This window comes from Macrotis lagotis, chromosome 4 (genome assembly GCF_037893015.1).
Source record: "Macrotis lagotis isolate mMagLag1 chromosome 4, bilby.v1.9.chrom.fasta, whole genome shotgun sequence".
Classification (NCBI taxonomy): Eukaryota; Metazoa; Chordata; class Mammalia; order Peramelemorphia; family Peramelidae; genus Macrotis; species Macrotis lagotis.
Window position 1 is genome coordinate 96,487,483 of NC_133661.1, and position 25,305 is coordinate 96,512,787.

General features: G+C 35.9%; 1 protein-coding gene across 3 annotated transcripts in view; it reads left to right on the forward strand.

The window, feature by feature from the left end:
• The window catches only part of HSPA12A (heat shock protein family A (Hsp70) member 12A), a 94,104-nt gene that overhangs the window by 32,668 nt on the left and 36,131 nt on the right, over positions 1-25,305 (forward strand). For 2 of the 3 annotated variants that reach the window (XM_074233573.1, XM_074233571.1), the window contains exons 2-3: positions 20,466-20,551; positions 22,899-23,026. In XM_074233573.1, coding sequence (XP_074089674.1) covers positions 20,466-20,551; positions 22,899-23,026 — 214 coding nt within the window. Of the gene's footprint in view, positions 8,884-20,465; positions 20,552-22,898; positions 23,027-25,305 lie in introns of all 3 variants that reach the window. The other variant, XM_074233572.1, reaches the window with a different exon arrangement.

Genomic DNA, 25,305 nt, shown 5'->3' on the forward strand with positions numbered 1-25,305 from the left:
ACAGTGCAAAACAGAACAAAACATTTTCTATCTAGATTAAAATTAAAAAAAACTAAAATAGGAAGCTTTGCTATCTTTTTCCTGATTGAAAATTTTCATAAAACAAAGCAAAACAGAACATAACAAAACAAAATACTACATAGCTTATATAGATGTAGTTCTTTATGATTTCCTCCCTAAATTAAGAGTGGGTAAATATAGTATCTGCGTTTATTAGCTTCCCTTTCATTCATGTCCATTCTCTATAAATGGACTCAACTCATAAGGAGAGAAGGTAAACTTCTTTTATGGTATCTTTCTCAGCAGAAAGGCACTGTCTAGGTTCACAAGTCCCAGAGAATTCATGTTCAAACAAAATTCATGTTCAAACAAAATTCATGTTCCAAGGGTCATTAGCATAGGAGCAAGTGCAAATTGTTTTTATTTTTTTCTTTTCAAAATTTAAGACCTCCTGCATTGGACATGAAAATTTGGACATTCTCTTACTCAGAATCAGCTAAACTCCAGATTACATCTCAGTCCTTGAAATGTACCCAATATGTTCAATTAAAAACCTGGCCCATAATGCTAGTGAAAAATGATTACTTTTATATGTTTAATAGTGCCATCACTCACTATAGGGATAAAAATCCACTGAGGAAAATCTGTATAACAAAAATCTTCTTTCCATTAATTGGATGAGGCATTCTGAATTTGTGACTTTACCTTCTCAACTGTAGACAGAAAACATCCAAAGAAAATGGGTGACTTTTGGTCTTAGAAAGCAGTCTGGGGCACTAAAAAGTAGTTAACTCAAGGTCATATCCATCAGAGGCAGGACTTAACTTGGTAGTCATTTTAAAGAGGAGATGGAGCAAACATTCCATAATTCCCTCTGTATCCCCATATCACAACCCCTTCCAGAGGCTAAGTAACAAACAATTTAATTACTGCTTGCTTAATAGTCCTTAGGAAAGAGAAAAAAGGTGACATAGGTACTGAATTGATGATGAAAGGGGGAAAAGAAGAAGAGAGAAGTGGATTGAGTCAGCCAACCATTTAGGCAGAAAAAGCATTAGGTTGTGATAAGAATGGAGAATGACTGGACTTAGGAATACTTGGGGTTCAAACTTCAGCTTTGTGACTAGGCAATTTCATTTGAAAAATAAGGATTTTGGACAAAATGTCTTCTGAGTTCCCTTCTTTATGATTTTACAATTGCCTTCAACGGCTACAGAAAATTATTATTTTAAATATCTTCAGTGTTGGCAAATTTTTATCATCTGCGACTAGATTTGATTTTTTGGAAAGAACCAAAAGTCATTTCAAGCAAGCTTAGGTACAGACATTTTAAGGTCCAAAATGAGGCAGCTCTGAATTTATGGGGTTGATAGTCTTATGTGATCTATAAATTGTTCTAAATGCATATCTAAAAGAGGAGTTTAGTAATGTTCTGAGTGAAGGCATCATTTGTGAAAGCCATATCACAATGGATAAGATGGGATATTTCTTTTTAATGGCTCCTGCTCTCAGCATTTAATTAATGCTGAATGATCTAGCTACTTACCTACTTATCTATCAACCTATCTACCTAGTTATCTCAATCATTAGGAACACAATAATAATACAGATTGAGTAAAATTTGTATTTCAGCCTTAGATACAATCTTTCTGTCCATTCTTACACCAAATCTTTTAGCAGAGCAAGTATTGACTGTAGTTTGTTGTGCTTTTGTGTTTTTGCTTCTTTCTCAATGGAAAAGTTGATCCAACACTTAGATGTGTGGGAGTAGATGAAAACAAGAAGCTTATACAATTCATGACCCACATAGAGTAAAAACCAGGTCACAAGCATGAGTGAAGATCCCTAAACTTCATGTGGTCTGAATAAAGAGATTTATTTTTAGTAGAATTGGATATTGAACTACTAGTCAGAAAACCTGAGTTCCAGTTTTGGCTCTGTGTGACTTTGTATTAGTCACTTGTTTTTTCTGTTCTCAGCTTCCTAGTCTTTAAAATGAAAAGAGAAGGACTAGAAAGTTTTCTGAGGTCCTTTCCATCTCTAAGATTCTAAGATTCAAATACAGAGTTAACAGCATCCTTCGGAGGAGTGAGGTCCTAAGAAACATTCCATGAGTCATTCAACTGTTGGTCCTGTGGTTAATTGGACAGCAGGATGGTATAAGATGGTAAAAGATGCTGTATTCCCATTTGGAGTTTTCTTGGCAAACATACTGTAGTGGTTTGTCATTTCCTTTATTTTATATATGAGAAAACTGAAGCAAATATGATTAAGTGACTTTATTCAAGGTTACACCACTTGTCTCTGAGGCCAGAAGATGAGTTTTCCTGATTCCCATCCTGCATCACCTATGTGCTGCATTGAAACAAGAAAAATCTGGGTTTAATTCCCAGCTCTAACATTTGCAACCTGTGTGATTTTGGGCAAATGACTCAGCCTCTCCAGGCCCCATTTTTCTCATCTGTAAAATGAGTAATGATGTTAAACTCAAATAGAAACAGAGTCAATAAGTTGTATGTAAGTATCCCTGAAGGTGTACATTGATTAAAAAAAATGTTAATATTATCTATTTTTATGGTATTTTTATTTATTTGTTTATATTTTTCAGTTACCTTTTAATCTGATTTTGGATCTCACCCAGAAGGTTTGTGGGCCACAATGTAGGCAGTGGACTGAGTGTTAGACACTTTTGAACTAGATGAACTCAGAGACCAATAATATATTTTCATAATTTCTTTTTCTTTAAGTTTTTTCAAGGCAATAGGGTTAAGTGACTTGCCCAGCTAGGTAATTATTGAGTATCTGAAGCCAGATTTGAACTCAGGTATTCCTGACTCCAGGGTTAATGCTCTATCCACTGTGCCACTTAGCTTCCCTATTTCCATAATTTCTAGGAAGCTTTGTAAATAGCTACCAGAAGTCATGCCAACCACAGAATGTACATACTTTCTTCCTTACCTGTGCTGTATAGCTCTGATACTGCATACCTTCCCACCTGTAGACAGGAATTGGTAAAGTTTTCTTTCCTTTTACTTAGCCTGCCCCAGTTCTTTACATTTCATCTGTCACTTTGGTCCTGTTCATAGCGTCTAGCTGCCATTTATCCCTCTGGTCTGGGAAATGAGGTTAGGAGACATGATGAGAATGAAAGGCTCCAAATTAAAGGAAAATTTCTGAGAACTGAAGAGATATTATTTTCAGGTTCCTGGGACTTTTCCTAGGGCCTGGGTGGAACCACTTCAACTCTGGACAGCTCCTTCAGTATGTAACTTCTTTTGAAAACCCTTACATACATCCTGGTTTGTAGGATCCTACACTTATCTAGAAGAACCTTAAGGTGAGGTTGAACAATTGCCTCATTTTACCAATAAGGACCCTGGGCCCAGAGAGGTTAAGGAACTTGTCTAAATTCATAATATGATAAATGGAGAGTCATCATTTGAATCAGGTTCTCTGACTTTAAACCTGATTTTTTCCCCTTACACCAATGTCCCTCATAAAGATTTCTTCCTATTATCAAAGTTCACAGCCTTGGAATTTATCTTCTTTACTTCTCACGTCCAATCATTTACTAAAGCTTATTAAATCTATCTCCCTTCCTATCATCACTTATCCATTTCTTTCCACTCATATAGAATCTGCCCTGGTTCTAGTCTTTCTCACCTATGGCCTTAACCTAATTGGTCTTCTGACTTCTAGTCTTTCCACTCTCCAATCCATTTCCCACACAACTGTCAAAATAATATTTATTATTAATGCATTATTCTGACTTTGTTAATACTCTCAATTGTTCAGTGTTTCTTCATTTTAGCATAAAATGCATATTCTTCAGTTCAGCATTTAAAATCTCCCCATCTACACCCCCATCTGGATGCCACTACCCTAAAAGTTTTATTTTTTATTACCTCACTTCATATACTTTCCATTCTGGACTGAACACAATATTCCATGTTTTGTCTCCTTAATCTTTTGCATAATATCCCCCGAGTTTGGAATACTTCTCTCCACTCTCATCTCTGAGAAACTTTACATTCTTTCAAGACTCAGGAGCCACAGGTACATGAATCTTTTCCTTTCCTTGGCCCTCCCAGTTTCTAAGATCATATATATTAGAACTGAAAGGGACCTTAGAAGTTAACTCAGTTCTATCTCTCTCTCACTTTGTAGATGAGGAAACTGAGGCCAAAGGAAGTGAAGTGGTTTGCCCAAGGTTATACAGAGAAGTGAGTTGTGTAGATGCCCTTTGCCTCCTCAAATGATCTTAGATTTATTTCTCTATTGAGATATATATATATATATATATATATATATATTATGCAGTATATTATTTATCAAGGTAATATAGTACAAAGAACACTGGATTTGGGATCAGAAGACATGGATATAAATTCTGCTTCTTCTGCTCACTGCCTATGACTTGGACAAGTGAATTTGTTTTTAGAGTCTCCCTATCCATCTATAAGAAGGATTGATCTCTAAGATCCCTTCAACCACTTTCCCTATGAGTCTCCAAGCCTAAGTTTGTATCCCCCCCATGTCCATGAATAAATGAAAATGTATTTATTAAACATTTACTATGTCAAATACTCTGCTGTGTTGAGGATAAAAATACAAAAACAAAAACCAATCCTACTCTCCAGAAAATTATATTTGAATGGGAGAAACAACACACATGGATAATAGTGACCAAGAAGAAGCCCTCTGGAAAGTTAAATTGATGAGAAAGGGGAGTAAATTGATATTCTATCCAGGAGCAATAGTAGAACTGATTTGATAATAGTTGGGGTTTGGGATTTGGGGAGAGAAGGAAAAAATATGGACTCCATAATAATTTAGCACTCCTTACATTAGAATGTGAGATTCCTGAGGTCCTAAACTGATTCTGGTTTTGTCTATGTACTCTCAACACCTAACACAATGATTTACCTACTAGAGGGCTTAATAAATGATTGATGAAAGAGTTCACAATTCCGGCATCTCTGAATGTATACTTTAAGTCTCCTCTACTTTTCTTTGGGAAATATCAGTTTTTAAGGTTCACATCTGATTGCAAGGAGTGAAAAATCAGACAGTCCAGAAGCATCTGTTCAATCTGAATCTAGAATATAAAAAGGAACAGATAAAATATTAAAATGCTAATGGCTGTTATTCCAGACTGAGAGCCATTATTTATAGTTGTAAAATTATAAGCCATTTCTTTTGGAATTTATTAGGTTGTGCTGAGAAAATGCTTACCTGCGGGAAAAAATCTGCAGGCATAAACAAATACTCATTTAATTTGTCTGACATTAAGCTGCCCTTCCTACAACAGTAACTAGGACACCAGGGATAGGTATGGATATACAAAACAGCTCAACGACGTGAAAGTTAAAATCCCATCAAAGGACTGGAAATCTTGCTGACACAATGCCAGACATCTTGATGTTTCTAATTACATAGGTGTTTGGAAGCCCATTGTGCTTAGAATGGGAGAGATACTGGAAAATACCTTGCTTTGGCAATGGAATATCCAAGTTAAATTACCTATGTCATCTTGGACATACCATTATCCTCTGTAGCCTAGATTCCTCATGTAAATTGAGGAGTTTGGACTAGATGGTCTCTGAAGTCCTTCTCTATTCTGGACCTATGATCCTGGGGTACCTCTGAGACCCCAAGTTAACTTCACTATTGTTCTTCACCTCTAGGCAGACTACAGCAGAGAGCTGGTGTGTGTGTGTGTGTGTGTGTGTGTGTGTGTGTGTGTGTGTGTGTGTGTGTGGAGGGGGTTGTGAACTGGCAAGGCAAGCTTCCTCCTTGAGGGGGACTCAAGGTATTTAGCTATTTGAGTGTTGAAACATTCTCTTGAAGTGCTATTGAAAATGGTTGCATTCTTTAAAGTAGATGTGAGAGTGATACACACACACACACACACACACACACACACACACACACACACACACAGAGTCTTTCCCCTTCCCTCCACCCCACAAAAAGAATTAAAATTTCCATAAGTACTTTTTTTTTTTTTTAGGTTTTTGCAAGGCAAATGGGGTTAAGTGGCTTGCCCAAGGCCACACAGCTAGGTAATTATTAAGTGTCTGAGACTAGATTTGAACCCAGGTACTCCTGACTCCAAGGCCAGTGCTTTATCCACTACACCACCTAACTGCCCCTCCTTAAGTACTTTTAAAGGAAATTATGAGAAGAGCAGTCATCTGGGAATCAGTACACTCAGGTTCTAATCTTAGTTTGGCCTAGTGTACCACCAGTCCTGGGGAAAATGACTTAACATTTTGGGTCCTCAACTTCCCATATTAAATAAAACTATTTAAACTATTGTAAAAAGGCAAAGTCATTGTCAGTTCATGGTACGTTTTTTAAAAAGAGCAAAAAGCAATAGTCAATGGGCCTGATTTGGCCTGGTCTATAGTTTGACAATTCTAGATCATATGATTTCTAAGGTTCTTTCCAGTTTAAACATTATTTGCTTCTTGGGATATGCTTCTTTACTACAAATTGCCAATCATCTGCTAAAACCTGTTTTTGTTTTTTTCTTTTCCCTATGTGGAAAGAATTGTATCAGGGGCATTTTAAACATTTATGTACTTAGGCCCCTCATTAATAAGTGCTGTTTTTTTTTCTTCCTTAAGATTAGGCAGATCCCACATAGGAAGTAGAATTGGCACTCTCTCCACCAAATTGCCCTTGATAATATACATTTAACATCATCACCTCCCAGAGTTGGAAGGTTCTCAGGAATAATCTAGGGGCTTATCCAACTGACCATTGAGAAGAACCTCACTAGCTACAAAGACAGCCCATTCCACTTTTAAATTCTTTGTATCTGCTTCCATGATATCAACTGACTTTCTACCCATTGTTCTTATTTCTACCCTTTTAGGACAAGAAAAACAGGTTTATTTTATAGTCTGTGACATCCTTAGAATACTTGGAGACCTCTCTCTCATGATCTTCTCCAAGTCTTTTTTTCTCTAGGATAAATATCTCCAATTCCATCAACTGGTTTCCCAAATTCCTAGCTCCTTCATGACCTTGGTTACCTCTTCTGTACTTTGCTTAGATTTCTGTTTTGAGCTTTTCTAGAAGTGGTTTGAGATACATTAAACCATCCATCCAAATTCACCACCATCTCCCTCTTAACAGATGGCATGTGTCGGTGACATAACATGTTTTTCTTTTTGTGAAGCTAACTGACCTGTTCAAAGATTGACCCTTTGACCTTGTCCTCAATACCACTGGTTTTGCTGTTAATAAAGAAGCATGAACAAACTAGTCATGATAAAAATTAGGAAGCACTGAAATTTTTTTTTGCTGCAGAGCTTAAGACAAGTATAGGATCTCTTAATATTAGAAGAAAACAGTTTTGCAGATTTAGTTTGTTTTCTTTTTTTAAAAAGGCTCTTAATTTATAAAAGCCAGGTTGGTAGAATGAGTGTTAATTTCAAATAAACATAAAATTAACCATCAGAAGAGTTCCCGGGAAAGTCTCATGGTTTTCAAATTTGCTTTGAAAAAAAAATTATCCTAGAATTACCAGAACATTATATAAAAGAAATAAGGGAAGAATACAAACTTTCAAGCTTTATTCTCCTGTCAGGAATTTGCTTTAAAGTTTTCCATCACTGGGATTTTTTTTTTCATGAAAGACTTGGTATGCCAAGTTTCTGACCAAAGGAAATTTCATTTTCAATTTTAAAAATTCAGGAAACCAAGTTTCAGATTAAATGCATTTGCTGACCCTTGGACATGGACGAGGTCACTGCTGTTTCTTTTGGTAAAAAGCCAAAGTTTTTGCTGAAGGTGCCTTGTTGTCAGAACATTGGTAAAATGTATTTTTATTGGATTTATAAAGTGATAGCTTTCAAACAAGAAAGTTATGTCCTTTGTAGGCTTGGAAGGGCATGGGTAGAAGAAATATTTTAAACTACTTTCATTTCTACCCTCCTCCCATCTCTTGAAAGTTAGACAAGGTTTTTTTCCTTAAAAAAACATTGTCTTTGAGTTCTGAACAGATCAAGGGAATAAGTCTTGAGACATTAATATAGTTTCTTGACCCGAATACAAAGTAGTCAGGACATGAGAGAATTGGAGTCCTACTCAAAAGTTTTACCCTGAGACCAATAGGAAGAACAAAACTGAGAAACTGAACTCAACTGAGTCGATGTTTAATCTTGGGTGAATATCCCTTCCCTGTGCTGAGCATTCTTCCCCTCTATGGCTGACTAAACTCCTTTTGTTAACTATGAGGTGGGATTACAAATGTCTCATTTTGTTCCAATTTGGGACCTAAACTACCAGGGTACCAGCCTGAGTCAGTCCCGGTCTGTTACAAGGAGCATGATTTACATGTCCTTTTGAGTACAGAAGAGAGAGAAGGCTTTCTCTCAGATCAGGATAAGGAAGAACTTAATAAAAATCAGGACTTTTCCATAGCAGAATAGGATGTACTTTGACAGAATGGGCTTTACATTACTAGAAGCATTAAATAGTAAATGGAAGGGATTGTCAAAGGAATTCAAACATCAGATAGAAAATTGGATTTAAATAACCTTTAGAGCCTTCTCCAAGATGCGGAGCTGAAGACATTTCCATTATGGGGAGCAACCTTTGCAAAGATATGAAGATGAGACACAGAATATCATGTGCAAGGGATGGCAAAATACAGTTTGATTGAACCAAAGAGTATGCAAACAGAAACAAAAGAATGCTGGAAAGTGAACTTGGAGTAGATTGCAAAGATATTTAAACGTCAGACAGAAGAGTTTGGATTCTGTCCTACGGATAATAAGGGACTACTGAAGCTTATCGAGCAGGAAAGTGACTTAAGACGAAGGCAACTAATGTTTCAGGAGACTGAGTGCTGGGCTTGGAGTCAAAAAGGTGAGTTAAAATTTGTCCTTACTAGCTGTATGATCCTGGGCAAGTCACTTGATTCTGTTTGCTTCAGTTCTCTTAACTGTATATTGGTGTAGTAACAACATCTAAGGATCAAATGAGATATTAGCATACCTGATATATTGTAGGTACCATATAGATGCTTATTCCTTTCCCTTTAAATTGTAGATCAGCAACCTGAAGGGATTTTATAAACCTCCCAGTTCATTCCTCTCATTTTATGAGGAAACTTATGTGCCAAGAAGTTAAGTGACTTATACAAGGTTACATGGGTGGTAAGTGGTAAAAATGAGATTAAGACCCCAAGTTCACCGCTCCTTTTGCTATAATCTACTGATGGGGTTGGAGAGGACAGAGCCTTGAGGCAGAGGAATCCCTTAGGAGGTCGTTGAAATATTGCAGGCAAAATGTGAAAAGAGAGAAGGGAAACATATAGGAAAGATATTGTGGAGTGCCTGCCAGACAGTGAAATATAACAGCTTTTTGGGATGAGAAAATGAATGAAATAGAAGGTGACTGAGGGTGGCCTGGCAGAGAGACAAATATGCTACAGAAAACCCTCGGATGCCTTATCAACACCCATTTTGGCCACAGAATCTTGTGTGATGGAGACAATTGGATTGAATATATTGTTGTTGTTGTTGTTAGATCATTTTTAGTCATAATCTAACTCTGTGAATGCATTTGGAGTTTTCATGGCAAAGATTTTGGGGTAACATGCCATTTCCTTCTCTGGCTTATTCTAAAGATTAGGAAACTGAGGCAAACAGGGTTAAGTGACTTGCCCAGGTTCACAAAGCTAGTAAGTTGGCTATGGCTAAATTTGAACTCAGGAAGATGAGTCTTCTGCAATATGGCACCACCTCCCAAATACCTCCCTTGAGTTTATTCTGTATATACTTAGATATATATGTGTTGCCTCCTCTAATATAATGTTAACTCTTTGGGGGGGGATTGTTACATTATTTGTATTTGTACCCATTGCCTAATCCAACAACTAGCACATAGGGTGATTAGTAAATGGAGGGTGAATGGAAATGGTCACAATACTGTTTTCTCACATCTTCCCCTAATGTGGACAGCTGGAATATAATGTTCAGAATTTACTTTGCACTTTCAGTGAGCTCAGCCTACTATCAACAGCAACAAAAATAATCTCTGCTATTTGTATAACACTCTGTGCTTTTTCAAAGTGTCATCACATACTTGACTTCATTTAACATTTGTAACATCTTGATTAGAGGAAGAACTTGTGTAGTTTTAAGCCTCTCTTATAAAGACACCCACAGTTCAAGTTAACCCTTATGAAGATAGTAGGTGTGTGTAACAAGAAGCCTGTCAATAATCAACAAACATTTGTTAAGCACTTAATATGTGTCAGCCACTTTGCTAAGCACTGAAAATATAGAAAAAAGGAAAAGACAGCTTGCCTTTGAGGAGCTAACAATCTAATGGAATAGACACCATGCAAACAAATATATACAAAGCAAGATATGTAGTCAGTCATTTTCAGTCACATCCAACTCTTTGTGACCCCATTTGGGGTTTTCTTAGTGAAGACATGAGTGATTTGCCATTTCCTTCTCTAACTCATTTTACAGATGAAGAAACTGAGGTAAACACTATTAAGTGACTTTCCCAAGGCAAACAAATAATAAATGCTAGAGACCAGATTTGAACTCAGGTAGTAAAGTTTTCCTGACTCTAGACTTGGCACACTATTCATTGGGTCAAGTAGTTGCCCTCTATGTAGCAAGTCATATACAGGATGAATAGGAAATAATGAACAGAGGGAAGGTGTTGGAATTAAGAGGGATTAGAGAAGACTTTCTCTAGAAGATGGATGTTAGTTGGGATTTAAAGGAAGACAGGGAGGTCAGCATGGTCAGAGCACAGGAGACAGAGAGTTTCAGACATGAGGAAGAGTCAGAGAGCTGGAATGTCTTATTCTTGGAACAGTCAGGAGGCTAGTATCACCGGACTGAAGAGTACGTGTTGGGGAATAAGGTGTTAGAAGACTGGAAAGATAAGGAGGTTAAGAAGGGCTTTGAATTTAAAAAAAAAAAATTGTTCCTGGAGGTAATAGGGAGTCATTGGAATTTATTGAGTAGGGAGTGGTATAATCATATCTGAGTTTAGTAAAACTCACCCTTCCTGAGCTTAGTTTCCTCATCTATAAAAGGAAGAGATTGAACATAGTGGACTCTAATTTTCCTTCCAGCTCCAAATCTAGGATCCTATGAACTCTTGGACATCAGTTTCATAATTCCATTTTCTTTTGGGTTCTTACATGTACAAAATTCCTTCCTTTTTCCAGTTGGTTTCCTGGCCTCCAGTTACTTAGATGACTTAGAAGGTGGAGAGGCTTGAGACTTTAGAAGGAGAGAGGTCATATGGGAGACTATCACAGCAGTACAGGCAAGGAGTGAGAAGGTTCTGAACTGAAATTGTGGCTCTATGAGTGGAGAGAAGGGAATGGATATGAAAGTTATTCTGGAGGTACAATTGATAAACTTAGCAACTGATAGGTTCTGTGGGGTGAGGAAGAGTGAGAAGAAAAGTTGATGGTGACGTTGAAAAGTCTTCTCTTTTGTTATGAATGGTAATTGAAGAGCAAGCAGAAATAATTAGTCAATCAATTTATTAAAGTCCTACTTGGTGCCAAGTACTTTCTTGGAATATGAATACAAAAAAATGAAACAATCTTAAGGAGTTTGAAATCCAATGAGAGAAAATAATACTATATATAGTATATATTTATATATAAACACACACATATGGAAGTACATATATATATATACACATCCATACACCTATACATTTTGTAAATATGTGCATACATGTACATATATAGATCTCCATACATGCACATTTATATATACCTGTAGACAAATAAATACACATGTGTATGCATGGGTTTTGCATACAAACACACATAAACATACACGTGTATATAGCACATATATACAAGTATAAATATAAAGGGAATAAATACTAATATATATGCCAAATAGTTATATACAAAAGACTTTGAAAGGGAGAGTGCTAATATTGAGTGAGGATCAGGAATGGGTTCTTATAGATGATGCTGATTGAGTTCTATCTTATTTTTAAGAGATCTCTCTCCCCCACCCCCCGTGAGACAGGTAAAGAGGGAGTGTATTCCAGGGATGGGGGGATGGGGTTGGTGAGGGACAATGATTTATTTCCAAAATTACCCAATTGCAGCTGTGGTATTTTATTAAGAGACGTCAGATCACTGATTTCCATTTCATCCAACAGTTACCCAGAGTTAAGTAATTTGAGCTTGACCCAAAGTGATTAAAATGAAAACTTTCATAGCTAGTAATCTGCAACCTTGTAGAAGAACATGTTCTCCCTGCTTTTTGACAGGATGAGAGCAAGTGCTCATCTAGAACAAAAGGTCACAGGGTGAAATTTGACAATAGGTTAAATGTATTTTCCCAACATTAATAAAGAGACAAGGACTGAGGAGTAAAATGAGATTTGGATGTGTGTGTGTGTGTGTGTGTGTGTGTGTGTGTGTGTGTTTAAATATTTCCAAGTTACATGTAAAAAATTTTAGCATTCATTCTGAGTTTCAAAGTCTCTCCCTCCCTTCTGCTCCCCCCCATTGCAGAGGCAAACACTATTATACATGTGAAGTCATGAAAAACATGTTTCTATACTAGCCATGTTTCAAAAGAAAACACACACATACGCATAAAACCCCATAAAAATAAAGTTATAAAAAGTATGTTCCAAACCATGCTCAGAGATCATCAGCTCTTTCTCTGGAGGTTGACAGCATTTTTCATCATGGGTCTTTTAGAATTGTTCCAAATTATTGTCTTAATCAGAGTAGCTGAGTCTTTCACAATTGATCATCTTTACAACATTACTGTTACTGTATACAATGTTCTCCAGATGTGTAGAAGATTGTGAAAATCCTTTATAATTATTGTTTAAGTGAGATTTTTCTCTCATTGGAAGAGTTAGAAATTATGGAAAATCTCACAGAAGGAAAAGTCAGAATTTCTTTAATCCTTAAAATAGCAATAGACTTCAATGTAGGCATTCTTTTTCTCTAAGAAGCTGAACAGGAGCATAGCAGATGGGTTTTGATATTATGCCCTTAATGACATTGGTTTGACATTCTTATGTGATTTCAAAACAGCCCCTGTATTCCTTGTTGATGAAAGGAGACTTGTCTGACTATGATAATAAAAATTATCCTTGTTGAAGAATTATTATGTTAAAAGATGACTGAACTGGATCTATAGTCAAAAACCTCCCTGCCTAAACATATATTAAGCATCACTAATTTGGCTAAGGAATATTCAGGGACTTTAAATGTTACTCAAACCCATGAATGCTGTGGGTTTTTTTTTTTGCAAGGCAATGGGGTTAAGTGACTTGCCCAAGGCCACACAGCTAGGTAATTATTACATGTCTGAGACTGGATGTAAACTCAGGTCCTCCTGGCTCCAGGGCCGGTGCTCTATCTACTGCATCACTTAACTACCCCCATGAATACTGTTTTAAGGGAACTGGCATTATGGCTGATTCAGACTTATTATATCTACATTTGAGTTGGAGACATCTTTTCTACAAATGGGCCCAGTTCCCATTTGGACTCTATCATGTACACAGATGTTTTCCTAATTAAAGTAACATAATTAATACCATCCCTTGCTTCTTTTTCTTTCCTTATGAATTTTACATAGCATTTTGTTTCTACTTGCCTAATGCACTCATCATTTATTATTTCTTATTATGGCTTACGTATATGCTCCATATGTTCCTCTTCCTCCCAGAAGAACACAAGTTCCCTATTAGCAGGAGGTGTTTTCATTCATTTATCTCCCCGGTGCCTTCTACAGAGTAGGATTATAATGAATGTTTGTCGAGGCAAAGGAATCATCTTATGAAAACTTCATATCTCGTTTAGTACCTAGCTCAGTGTTCTGAACTTAGTTCTTACTTATTTTGGAAATGTTTTCCAAGTTGAAATAAACTGATAAGAAGTGACTGAAGTTCAATAAAGAAACCTTCAGAGCCATTGATTGGTATTAGTGATGTAGGATCTCATTCCTTCTAACTGACAATGACCTAACAATGCATCTCCTTTATAGTACTTGAGAACTTGCCTCCTAAACAAGTCCAAAAATAGGAAACTGAAAGGAATTATGATAGATATATCACCATTTCACTGAAACATCAGTGAGAAAATTTAGTCTCTCAAGAAAATCTCCCCTCTCCCCAATTAGTGGCTTATAGGATCATAGATTTAGAACTGGAAAGGATGTTAAAAGGCTTATAAGCCAAGTTCCTTGTTTTATAGATGATGAAACTAAGATCTAGAGGTTAAGTGAGATTGTAGTGACTCAGCATTGCCGCGTTCCTCTTGGAATGCAGAGCTGTGCTTGGTTCATTTTCACTGATACCCATTCCAGGAACTCTTAGCAAAGAGTAATCAATAGTCAAAGAATGACGGGCAGTATTGTTGTCTCTGACCTCTGGCCTTACTTTTGGAGTTTTATAGAAATGGAAATGATCATCCTACCTATTAGTGTTTAACATTTGCAGAGCAGTTATTTTATAGTCTTTCTCTTCTTTGCATTTAGAAATGGCTTCTCTTGGTTCATGCCAATAAAATTTCCATTTGCTCCCTTCTTCAGCCAGACTGATTTTAAAGCCCTATAAATAATTTATTGAAATGCAAGTTCAGCTTACAGTAATGATCAAATTACTTTAATAAGATATGGATACGCTTATTGAGTAATAAAGCATTTTTATTTTCCTTCTTAGAAAAAATTTTAATTCTAATCTATTTATGCCCTTGATTCAATATATTTTCAAAGAAGAATCCTCAGAGGAGCATAAGAATATCAATTTAAACTATTTCAGATAGTCTAGGATTTTTCAGATATTTTGGTTAATGTCTAGAAAGAAGAAAAAATTAATATGTGTTTTTATTCATTAAATCATAGTTATATTTGGGGTTTAAAATCCCTACTTTAAATTGAGGATTTTTTCCATATCAACATATGGATCTGAAGGACATAAGCAAACTCCATTCATTCTTTCACTAATTTATTAAGAATCTCCAAAAGATAGGAAATGAAGGAGTTCCATGAATAATTTTTAAAAGATTCACCTCAAGATCTTATACTTTAGTGGAGGGTAATAAAATCTATATAATATTCCTTCAAGGGATCTGATCTTATGAATGTAGATAATCAAGTCACTTAACTCTCTGATTGCCTTGCATCCAGGGCCAACTCCAGTCATCCTAATCCATATCTGGTCACTGGACCTAGATAGCTCTGCAGGAGAAAGTAAAGCTGGTGGCTAAGCACAGTATTCCCCTTACTCAAATCCAATTCATGTATATGTCATGGCATCACTTCCCTAATGTCATAGTTGTCTTCAAGAAAAAAGGACAGACATAATTTTCAGATAATCTTCAACTGTGCAAGACTTAGTAACTGATCAGTATAATGACCTACCCAATTATCAAATAAAACTCAGTTCCCAAAACTAAATATTATGAGCTCAGATGAAGGAAAGATTATTTCCTTCTTGAAAAATTAAGAGTAGGCTTCATGGAATAGGAGACAGCCTGCCAGACTTTGATGGATGGATGTAGAAAATCAAATGATAATGATAGACATTATGAGAGCATATCTCAAATGTGAAAAGAAGTTGAAAGGGTAACTTTTTTTTGGGGGGAGGGACTGTTATGAGTATGGAAGTACAGCATTGTTGAAATAGAATAGACAATCATAACCAAAAGTAATCATAACATCCTTCTGATCTCATCTTCAAAAATTATATAACTACTCCAATAATACATATTCAACATGAAATATTTATTGTGGGAAGAAAGAGCAGTTAGAAAGTTCATTAATTATGTTTCTGCTTACATTTCTATTATGTTAATGATAGCACATTATATTTTATTGTGCATTTTATAAGGTGATTTCCCTAAATTTTAGGTTTGATCATAATACATGTTTTGTTTTTGTTAAATCATAATTGTTTGAAGGGAGAGCTTAAAATTCCCCCCTTTAAATTGCGGGCTGCTTCCATATCAATATAAAGATTTGAAGGATATAAACAAACTCAATTCATTCTTTAATTTATTTAGTAAGAATGTGTTAAAAGACTCCATGTAGGTGCGGCTAGGGGGCGCAGTGGATAGAGCACTGACCCTGGAGTCAGGAGTACCAGAGTTCAAATCAGGCCTCAGACACTTAATAATTACATAGCTGTGTGGCCTTGGGCAAGACACTTAACTCCATTTGCCTTGCAAAAGGAATGAATGAATGAATGAATGAATGAATGAATGAATGAACTGCAGTCCCACCTCTTCAACCCAACCCTTACTCATTAAACCCTAAAAGCTCATTGCCTCTAGGATGCAAATTCTTTTGTTTGGCATTTAAAGGCTCTTCACAACCTAGTCCATTTCTATCTTTCCAACATTTTTAGACTTTCTTCTACCCATTCTCTGGTTCAGTCATACTGGTCTGTATGCCATTCATTTTACTTGATGCTTCATCTCCCATCTTCATGTCTTTGCTCTGACTCTCTTCCATCCATGCTTACAATACTCTAGTCTTGTCTTTTTGAATCCCTTGATTTCTTCAAGACTCAGCTCAAACATCATCTGCAGACTTTCCCCTGAACTGAGATTACCTTCCATTTATTTTTGGGCCATTAGAGTATGCATTGTATTCTCCATTAGGATGTAGGCTCTTTTCTAGTGCTAGGGTACAGCATGAATCACAGCAAGAAACTCATTAAATTCTTATTGACTAATTTATTATCGCATTTGATTTTTCTAAACAAAGGCAATCAGGGATGTTATGAGGTCAGTTGTTCACAGTTACATAACTAGTAAGTATCAAAAGCAAGATTGCATATTCAGGAGCATCTTTCTCACCTCCATCTTTCTCACCACTTTCAACTATACCACTACTAGGGATTTTCAGATGGCATAATGAAAAAGAGCTAAACCAAAGACAGGAAAGCCTGGGTTCAGATCTACCTCTGACATAGATTTGACAACTTGGGCAAGACACTAAATCTCTCTACGCCTCAGTTTCTTCATATGTAAAATGAAAGTAAGCTTCTTGGGAGTAGGGCTCGAATACTTTGATACAGTTGTTTCCCAGACCTTAGCATAATGCCTTGACAAGGTACTTAATAAAATCTTATTGATTAATTGGTTAATATGATTCAACTCACAGAGTTGTAAGGACCAAATGAAATAAGATATATATATATATATATATATATATAGCCATAACTTACATATTATGCAGACATACAACACACCTTAATACATTTTCTGTTTTCTATCCATCAATCATCCATCAAAAATCAACAAATATAGTCAATTTAGTATCTGTAAATTCCATTTATGTGCCACATCCCTGGAATGAGGGTAACAATGGCAGACATGCTTTTTTAAAAATCCATTCCAGATATTTCCCCAAGTCTTTCGGATTTGATTGTCATTGAGGGAATTTCATGAAGTTTGACTGATTCTAGTCCTGGTTGACTAGTCAATCCATCAATCAGAAGTTTACTGATGGCTCCTCAACAACTATGCATTGTGAGACAAGAAAGCAACAAAAAAAGTATTGAACATGGTCCCTGCCCTCAAGAAGTATACAACCTCTCCTTAGGGAAAGAAGATATCCATGCAGCATCTTGTAAAGCATATGCTGTTTTTCAATCAGTGCCATGACCTTCTGTGGAGAGTGGAGTGAAAAGATAATTAGAAGGAAGCAGACAGTAGGGTAGATGGCTTGCAGCCTGATAATAGCTTGTTTGCTAATTGCCAACCCCCAATTTTCTGGGCAATTAGTTACTTGGTTTCCTCTTAGACCCTTCTGTGAAAATCTGGACAAATGACCTCTATCCTTCCTTGCAGCAGGTGGGCTGAGAGATGCACTGAGTATTTGGATGGCATCTTTCTCCCTGGGTTTTGGGTTTTCTTGGCTGTGTTCACTCTCATCCCCAGCAGGTGTAAGGACCATCTGGTTGGTACCTGGTCAGCTTAGGCATTTTTCTGATCCATTTTCTTACCAACTGGGAATCAGCTTTGGTCTTTGTTTGAAAGTTTAGTTATAGAAAATGGTCAGAAAACTTTCTACCAGGACACTCCATCAACCTTTCTGTGCTGTTTGCTTTCCAAAGTGAGACATTTAGAATAAGAATTGGAAAATGTCTTCTCTCCTATGAAGTTAATCTTTATCTCTTATCCTTCATTATCTGATCTTAAGCCCTGCCCTAATCTAAGACTGGAATGGGTCCCTTTACATGAGACAAAAAGCTATAAAACATGTAAAATGATAATGATATAACATGTCCCATTTGAGATAATACAATCCTTCTTCATGATTTATTATGTGCTTATCAATGCTTTTCACATTCTCTGTTTTATCACTACTCTCTCTCATTTCCTCATCTACTCTGCAGGAAGAGTTGTTGAACCCTCCAGGCTTAATTTAAAGAAAATGATCATTTTAAAAAGAGGCAGGAAAATTCTTCAATCCATTTGGAAAACTGATTAATTTGGGTGCATTCCTGGAGGCAGACATGGGGTTTCTTTAGTTATTCAAACACTTTTGTTTTCCTTTATCAAGAAGTATTTTGCTAAATTGTTTTTTTAGCAAATGGCCCATTTTCCCCTATTTGAAAAAACATGTTTTGCTCCCTTCACCCTACCCCAATGCGGCCTTTAGCAAAAGGGAGTTTTTGTTGTTGTTTTTTGCTTTTTTTGGGGGGGGGTCCTAGATGCTGGCATAATCTTTTGCTTCCAGGGCATTCTCCATATTATTCACTGTCAAAGTGTTCTTTCCTTGGATACAAATGACACTTTTTGAGCTTCCCAGCAGGATATATCCCCAAACAGCCTTGTTCATGGAAATGTGTATTCTCCTTATGTATGGAGTCCTAGAAAAACCAAAAAGAATTGAGTTCTGGGAAAGTTTTAGAGTAAACACCAATGGCAGAATAATTGCAACTTGCTACTGTGTAATTGTCAAAATGAGGGTAGCTGCCGCCTTACTATTGAAAGTAGTGTTGTTTGATCTGGTATCTTTTGTTATGGTCCTGTGTCCCTGGGAACTTCCAAACTCTAATTTTAAACTATTAGCATAAGTATTCTTCCTTCCTGCTGGGTCTGTCTGCTGTGGGTTTTTCAATCTCAGAAAAACCATTAGAAAATATGTATGAGGGGGGTGGAGTTAACCATTTGGGGTCAAATTACCTTTCTAGGCTAATTCAAGATTATAAAAAAGGGCTAGTGAAGACGCTATGGGAGAGAGTTACTGTAAGGAATTGCAGCTCACAACCAACTTCCTCACTTCAGTGAATATTGAGATGGAATTAGAAGGATCTTGGCACACATTCTGAATCAACAATGAAAAGAGTGGGTTATTTAAAATCCAAAACAAAATGATAACATGTTTGTAAGAAGATTGGTGGCTATTTTAAGGAAAAGAATGTTGAATTTGGTTTGTTTTAAATATAAAATATAGCATCATAGAGGAAAAATATTCTGGGCTCTTATTGATATCATGTTCATTAAGCTATCAAGATGGAATAATTAAGTTAGAGATAAATATGAAGTTCTGCATTTGTATCCAAAAAAGTCAACTCTACAAGTACAGAATAGGAAATTTTATCTAGATATCTTTCACATCTTTTGATGTGGGAAAGACCTGGGGTTTTAGTATGTACCAGACACAACATCTGATGAAACACAGCAACTTAAAAGCTTATTTGAGGGTTAGCTAGGTAATGTAGTGAATAGAGTACTGACCCTGGAGTCATGAGAACTGAATTCAAATTCAACCTCATCTTCTTATTAGTTGGGTTTGGATTGTCTCCAACAACTGCAAACAAATAAAAAGTTCATTTGATCTTGGGCTCCATTAATAGAAATACATTATCCAACTCAAGGCCTATTCTGATTGGATCATGTCTAGAGTATCATGTTCTATTCTAGGCATATTCCACTTTAGGAAGGCTAATAATAGCCTATAGTACTTCAAAATGGTTAAGGGGTTCAAAACCATGTCATAAGAGAATAAACTGAAGGATCTGAAAAAGAAATGATGTTTACTATAGAGAAGAGAAGACTTATGGGTAGATCTGATCACTGTCTTAAAATATCTGAAGTGCTTCAAGATGGAGAGGAGTTATATTTCTGCTTGTCATGAGAGAAGCAGAATGTGGATCGGGTCAACTTTACATTGAGGCAGATTTTAAATTAGGACTGTCCAAAAAATGTACTGAATTGCCTTAAGAGGTATTTGTAAATTCTCCATTATTAGGCCTCTTTAAGGTGACTACTTTTCAATTGTACTATATAAGAGATTCATGCTTTAGGGGTTAGATTTTAGTGTTTTATGAGTTTAAATTCTAACTTGTCTTTATATTTAGAAAGCCAAGCCATGGACTTTCACAGTAAGCCACCAATCCTTCCATCTTGTTTTCTGGAACAGTAAATACCACTTCTTAAGATGGTAAATTATCTTTTTCAGAAACAGCCCCCATGTCAGCATACTCATCTCCTGCGAGAAGTTTGGGAGATACAGGAATAACACCACTATCTCCTTCCCATATTGTGGTAAGAAATGCATTCTTTCTCAGAATTACTGTTATTGGAGTTATATTGAGATGACTTGGGCCATTGCTTATCTAGGATTTAGTCTCCTTGTTTGTAAGATGAAGCTAGGACTAACTGAACTCTAGGATTGCTCAAAGACTTTATAATTTTAAGGTAGTCACCTAACCCTTTTACTTTTTTGGAGGGAGAGGTTATGGTATGTTGCAAATGATTTGTGCCCTATGTTTTTTAGGTGTCTGAAAGATCCCTGATCCCTCACTGCCTGATTTAAAAAAAAAAATCATTATTGCCGTAGACCTGAAGCCCTCAGATATGATTTTTCCAATTTTGCTTCTCCCATCCACATTTATTTGGTTAACTAGGATTGAGATAGGCACTGGACCTGTAGCTTCAATGGCAGAGGGCATTCTGAAGTGAAGAAACTCTCTCTACCAAGGCAAATTGGCACCTTTTTTGCAGTATATAGTCTTAGGCAGTTGCCTAGATCACCAAGAAGTTGTGACCTGCCCATGATCAAGGAGTCACAGTATGCTTTAGTAAAGAAGGTTGAACCCAAGTCTTCTTGGTTCCAAGATAAGTTCTGCTTACTGTAAATAAAACAGAAATTGGTGAAATATGTGAGCAAAAAAATGGACTAATTGAATTATGAAGTCCTCTCCACATTTAGCAATGTCCCTGGGCAATTGAAGAAAAGATCTCTAGCTAGAAAGCTGGTTGTTAAACATTCCATCTCATTTGGCTGTGATTTTAATTGTGGTTAATGGCATGTATTGGGGAAAAAATATTTGAAAGACATTATATCACCATCAAAACATGTTGCTAATAGGTTATATTTAGTAATATGTTTTCCATGAGAGTAACAGCATACTGTGTTGTTTCTGAATTCTCCCTTTACCTTGTGCTATAATAGGCAAATTAAATCACAACCAAACCCTTTCTCTAAAGGTTTGTAGATATATGAGAGATGAAAAAAAAAAAGGACAGATTTTCATGGATATTCATTATATTAAAAACCTGAGAAAAGGCTGTTTTTTAATGCTAGGAACAAAACTAAAAGGGAATTTAAGTATCATCTGATCCAGTTGTCTAAATTTACAAAGAAGGAACTGGATTGCAGAAAAGTAAAAAGATTTTCACCAGGGCTGCATAGCTAGTTTTAGACTAGTTAGAACTTAGACAAAAATCTATTTTAATCATACAGTCATTTCCTCTTTCCACTATAGTTGTTCTTAAAAGCTTTGGATCATGGGAAACAGTGAGGTTGGTCTTGACTTTATCATTAATTCAGTGCATTAGTGCCTCAGCAACTCAATTCATGCCTTAACTTCTTGGTTTGTCAAATAGGGAAAAAATACCAGTCAATCTGACAGAAACAATATATGTATATACACAATGTATGATATATTTTATTCCTGTCAATAGATTGGCATGAAAGTTTCTATTTGGCTAATATATATATATATATATATATATATATACACACACACACACACACACATATATATATATATATATTTACACTTGCATACATGTATAGCATATACGGTATAGGTATATTTACACACATGCACATGTGTATAAGGCACACATGTATAATCTAAGCATGCGTATAATACACACATTGTCTATCCACACACATATAATGCAAATGCAATGAATACACATACCATGTATCACAAGTATATGCATACAAATATATGCTTATATATGTGTATCTAGTATATATGTATATACTCATACATGTATATACTTTATTTAATATTTTACATATAAATGCACACTATCCATATACACACATACACATACACATATACATGTAGAAATAGATGTGTATACACATATACATATTGGGAATTATAAAGTACTGAATAGATGAAAAGTATTAATAGTTTCAATACCTTAGATTAAAATAAGAATTTAGTAGGTAAAAGAGGGTTTGTGTATACAAATAAATGTGCGTAGAAAAGAAAATTTAAAAATTTTTGGTAATCAATCCTTGTTTCAAACATTTCAATAATCAACCATACTCAAGTGGAATTTTTAATTGGAGTAAGTCAGAAAGCCAGTTCTCCTAATTAACTCTGGCAAAGAATCTTCATTTACTATTATTTGGGTGGCCCTTTTTAAGCTTTATATTTGACTCACACTTAAGATCCATTAGACTGGGTCACTGCCCCTGGTGTGGGACTAGTAAGGGTACTCATTGGGAATTATGCTTTGCTGACCCATCCTGATCTTTCTTTGTAATGTGCAGGCTTTCTAGCAGAGAATAGATCCTTAAGAAATCCAGAGCATGTAGCAAAGAGCATCCCTTAGCCACGCGGCCTCTCACTCTCTTTCTTTCCAGAATGACTCTGATGCAAACGTCTCTGAGGAGCAGTCATTTCTCGTGGTCGTTGCTATTGATTTTGGCACTACATCTAGTGGCTATGCCTACAGCTTCACAAAGGAACCAGAATGCATTCATGTCATGAGGTACGAACTTTGGCGTAGCCTTGTCACACCTTTCAAAAGTGACAGGATAATGACAAGTCACTTAGAGTAATTGGAAAGACACTTCTACTGGCCCTAAGCATGAACAAAAGACAGTTTATTGTGGCCAGTTGGGAAATAGTTGAGATATTAAATAAATTCATGGAAGTAGGAGAAAAGGTGAATTGACTTTGGACTTATAGCAAAAACAAAAGTCTATCATCAATTAAATGTGTTCAGATTTTAATTCTGTTAGTTTGTAATCATCACTGTCCTCACATCTCTTCCTAGTCTGTGAGTATTGAAAACAGAATTCAGCTGTGAGAGGAAAAAGGAGAAAAAGAACTTTGGGATTATTTAGTATGTAGGAAGGAAAGAAATAAGTATTTATTAATTGTTTGTTATAGGTCAGACACTGTACTAAGCCCAGGAGATAAAAGATCTAGAGACACAGATATAGATACACACATACAAATGTATCCATCTCATTGTATAAATGTTAGTGGTGGCATTGTTGATGATGATGATGATGATGTTGATGATGAAAAGTGCTAGGCATTATAGGTGTATGCCCATTAGACAGATTAAATGACTTTGAGAACCTTTTTATATCTTTCTGAAATCTAAACTATAAGAATAGGGATTAGCTATGTGATTACATTGGTTTAGGGACTGCCCAAGTGAGGAAATTCCCCAGTCAGTGAAGGTCAGTGTGCTCTCTGTGATGAATTATATACTCTTAGAGATTTTCCTTGAACACTGAAAGATTCTAGATCATGCAGCCAGTATTTCTCTGAGGCAAGTTTTGTTGAAACTCAGTCTGCCTTATTCCAAGGTTAAATCTCTATCCACTACACAAATTTGCTTTTAGAAATGTTAATAAAAAGGATGTTACCTCAAATTCTAGAATTTTCCAATGTTGACTAATATTCTCTTTCCTTATAAAACAATGCAATTCAGTAAATTGGCATGTTTTCTAGATGACAAAATAACACTTTCCAAGGTGATGGAACAAACAATTTATTTTATTTCCCTCACTATCTCTTGGTGTCCAGTCATCTGTTGTTAGTCTGTACTGTGAAAATAACACTTTTTATTATTTTAAAAAATGTTACCTGGAAAATGCTATCTCTCTGGGCCTCAGTTTCTATAAAATTGTTGTTTCTATAAAATACTTATTTCCTTCCTTTCTTCACACTAAATCACCGAGTCAGCTTAACTGAGATAATACACAAAAACTGCTTTGTACTTTAAAGAATCAAATAAATAGCAGTTAATATAATTGTCATGAAAAAGTGAAAATCCTGTTTGCAAGGAGAGCCTGGGTTATCATAACAAGTGATGGCCTGTTGCTAACTATGAAATCATAGCCAAGTTAGCTAAATGTTTTGTCTGTTTTGCTATCATTGACAACATGAATAGAAATCCAGAAATTATTGTTGGGGGAGAGAGCTCTGCTTGTCAGTTTCTATTAAAGCTGGATTAAATGATTTTTATTTTCCAGATAGTATTTGGCCTTTTTATTTTTGGAGGGGAATTTGTGGGGAAATGGGACTAAGTGATTTTCCCAGGATCATACAGCTAGTAAATATTAAGTGTCTGAGGTCAGATTTGAACTCAGTTTCTTCTCACTCCAGGACCAGCATTCTCTCTACTACACATCTCATTGCCCTTAGCATTTGTTTTTTTTTAAACAGGATAGACCAACAACTCTAGATCACTAAGAGAGAGGGAAATAACATTATGTGGTTATAGGAAGAAAACCTCATAAGCATCTTCTTGGCCATTCTTGGCTTCAGTTCATGCAAAAATGACTGGAGAATGGATGAAATGTTTGTGAATGTATAAAAAAACAACATCAAAGGGAAGAGCAAAAGACAAAATCACTGACAAACATCTTATTTAATAAATATTTATTATGTATTCAGTGGTAGATACTAAAAATGACAGTCCCTGATTTCAGTGAACATTACTGATTGCATGGGGATATCTCACGCATGGGATAAGTTAAATAAAAGCTAAGAGGTTATGGGTCAAAGAAATGAGTCAGACAAAATGCTTTAGGAAAAATAGGGGAGAAACCATTATTGCTTTTGGGGGCAGATTGTTGTTAATTTATAGTTGGCCCTCACCAAATAAGAAAGAAATGCAATAATGGTTCGAAAAGAGCTTACCTTTTTCCACGTTTTGCTCTTTTAACTATATCCCATGAACCTTTTCTGGGTTGTTTCCTAACAGTGTTCCATTTGAGGAAACACATATGCCTTCATACAGAAAGCCAA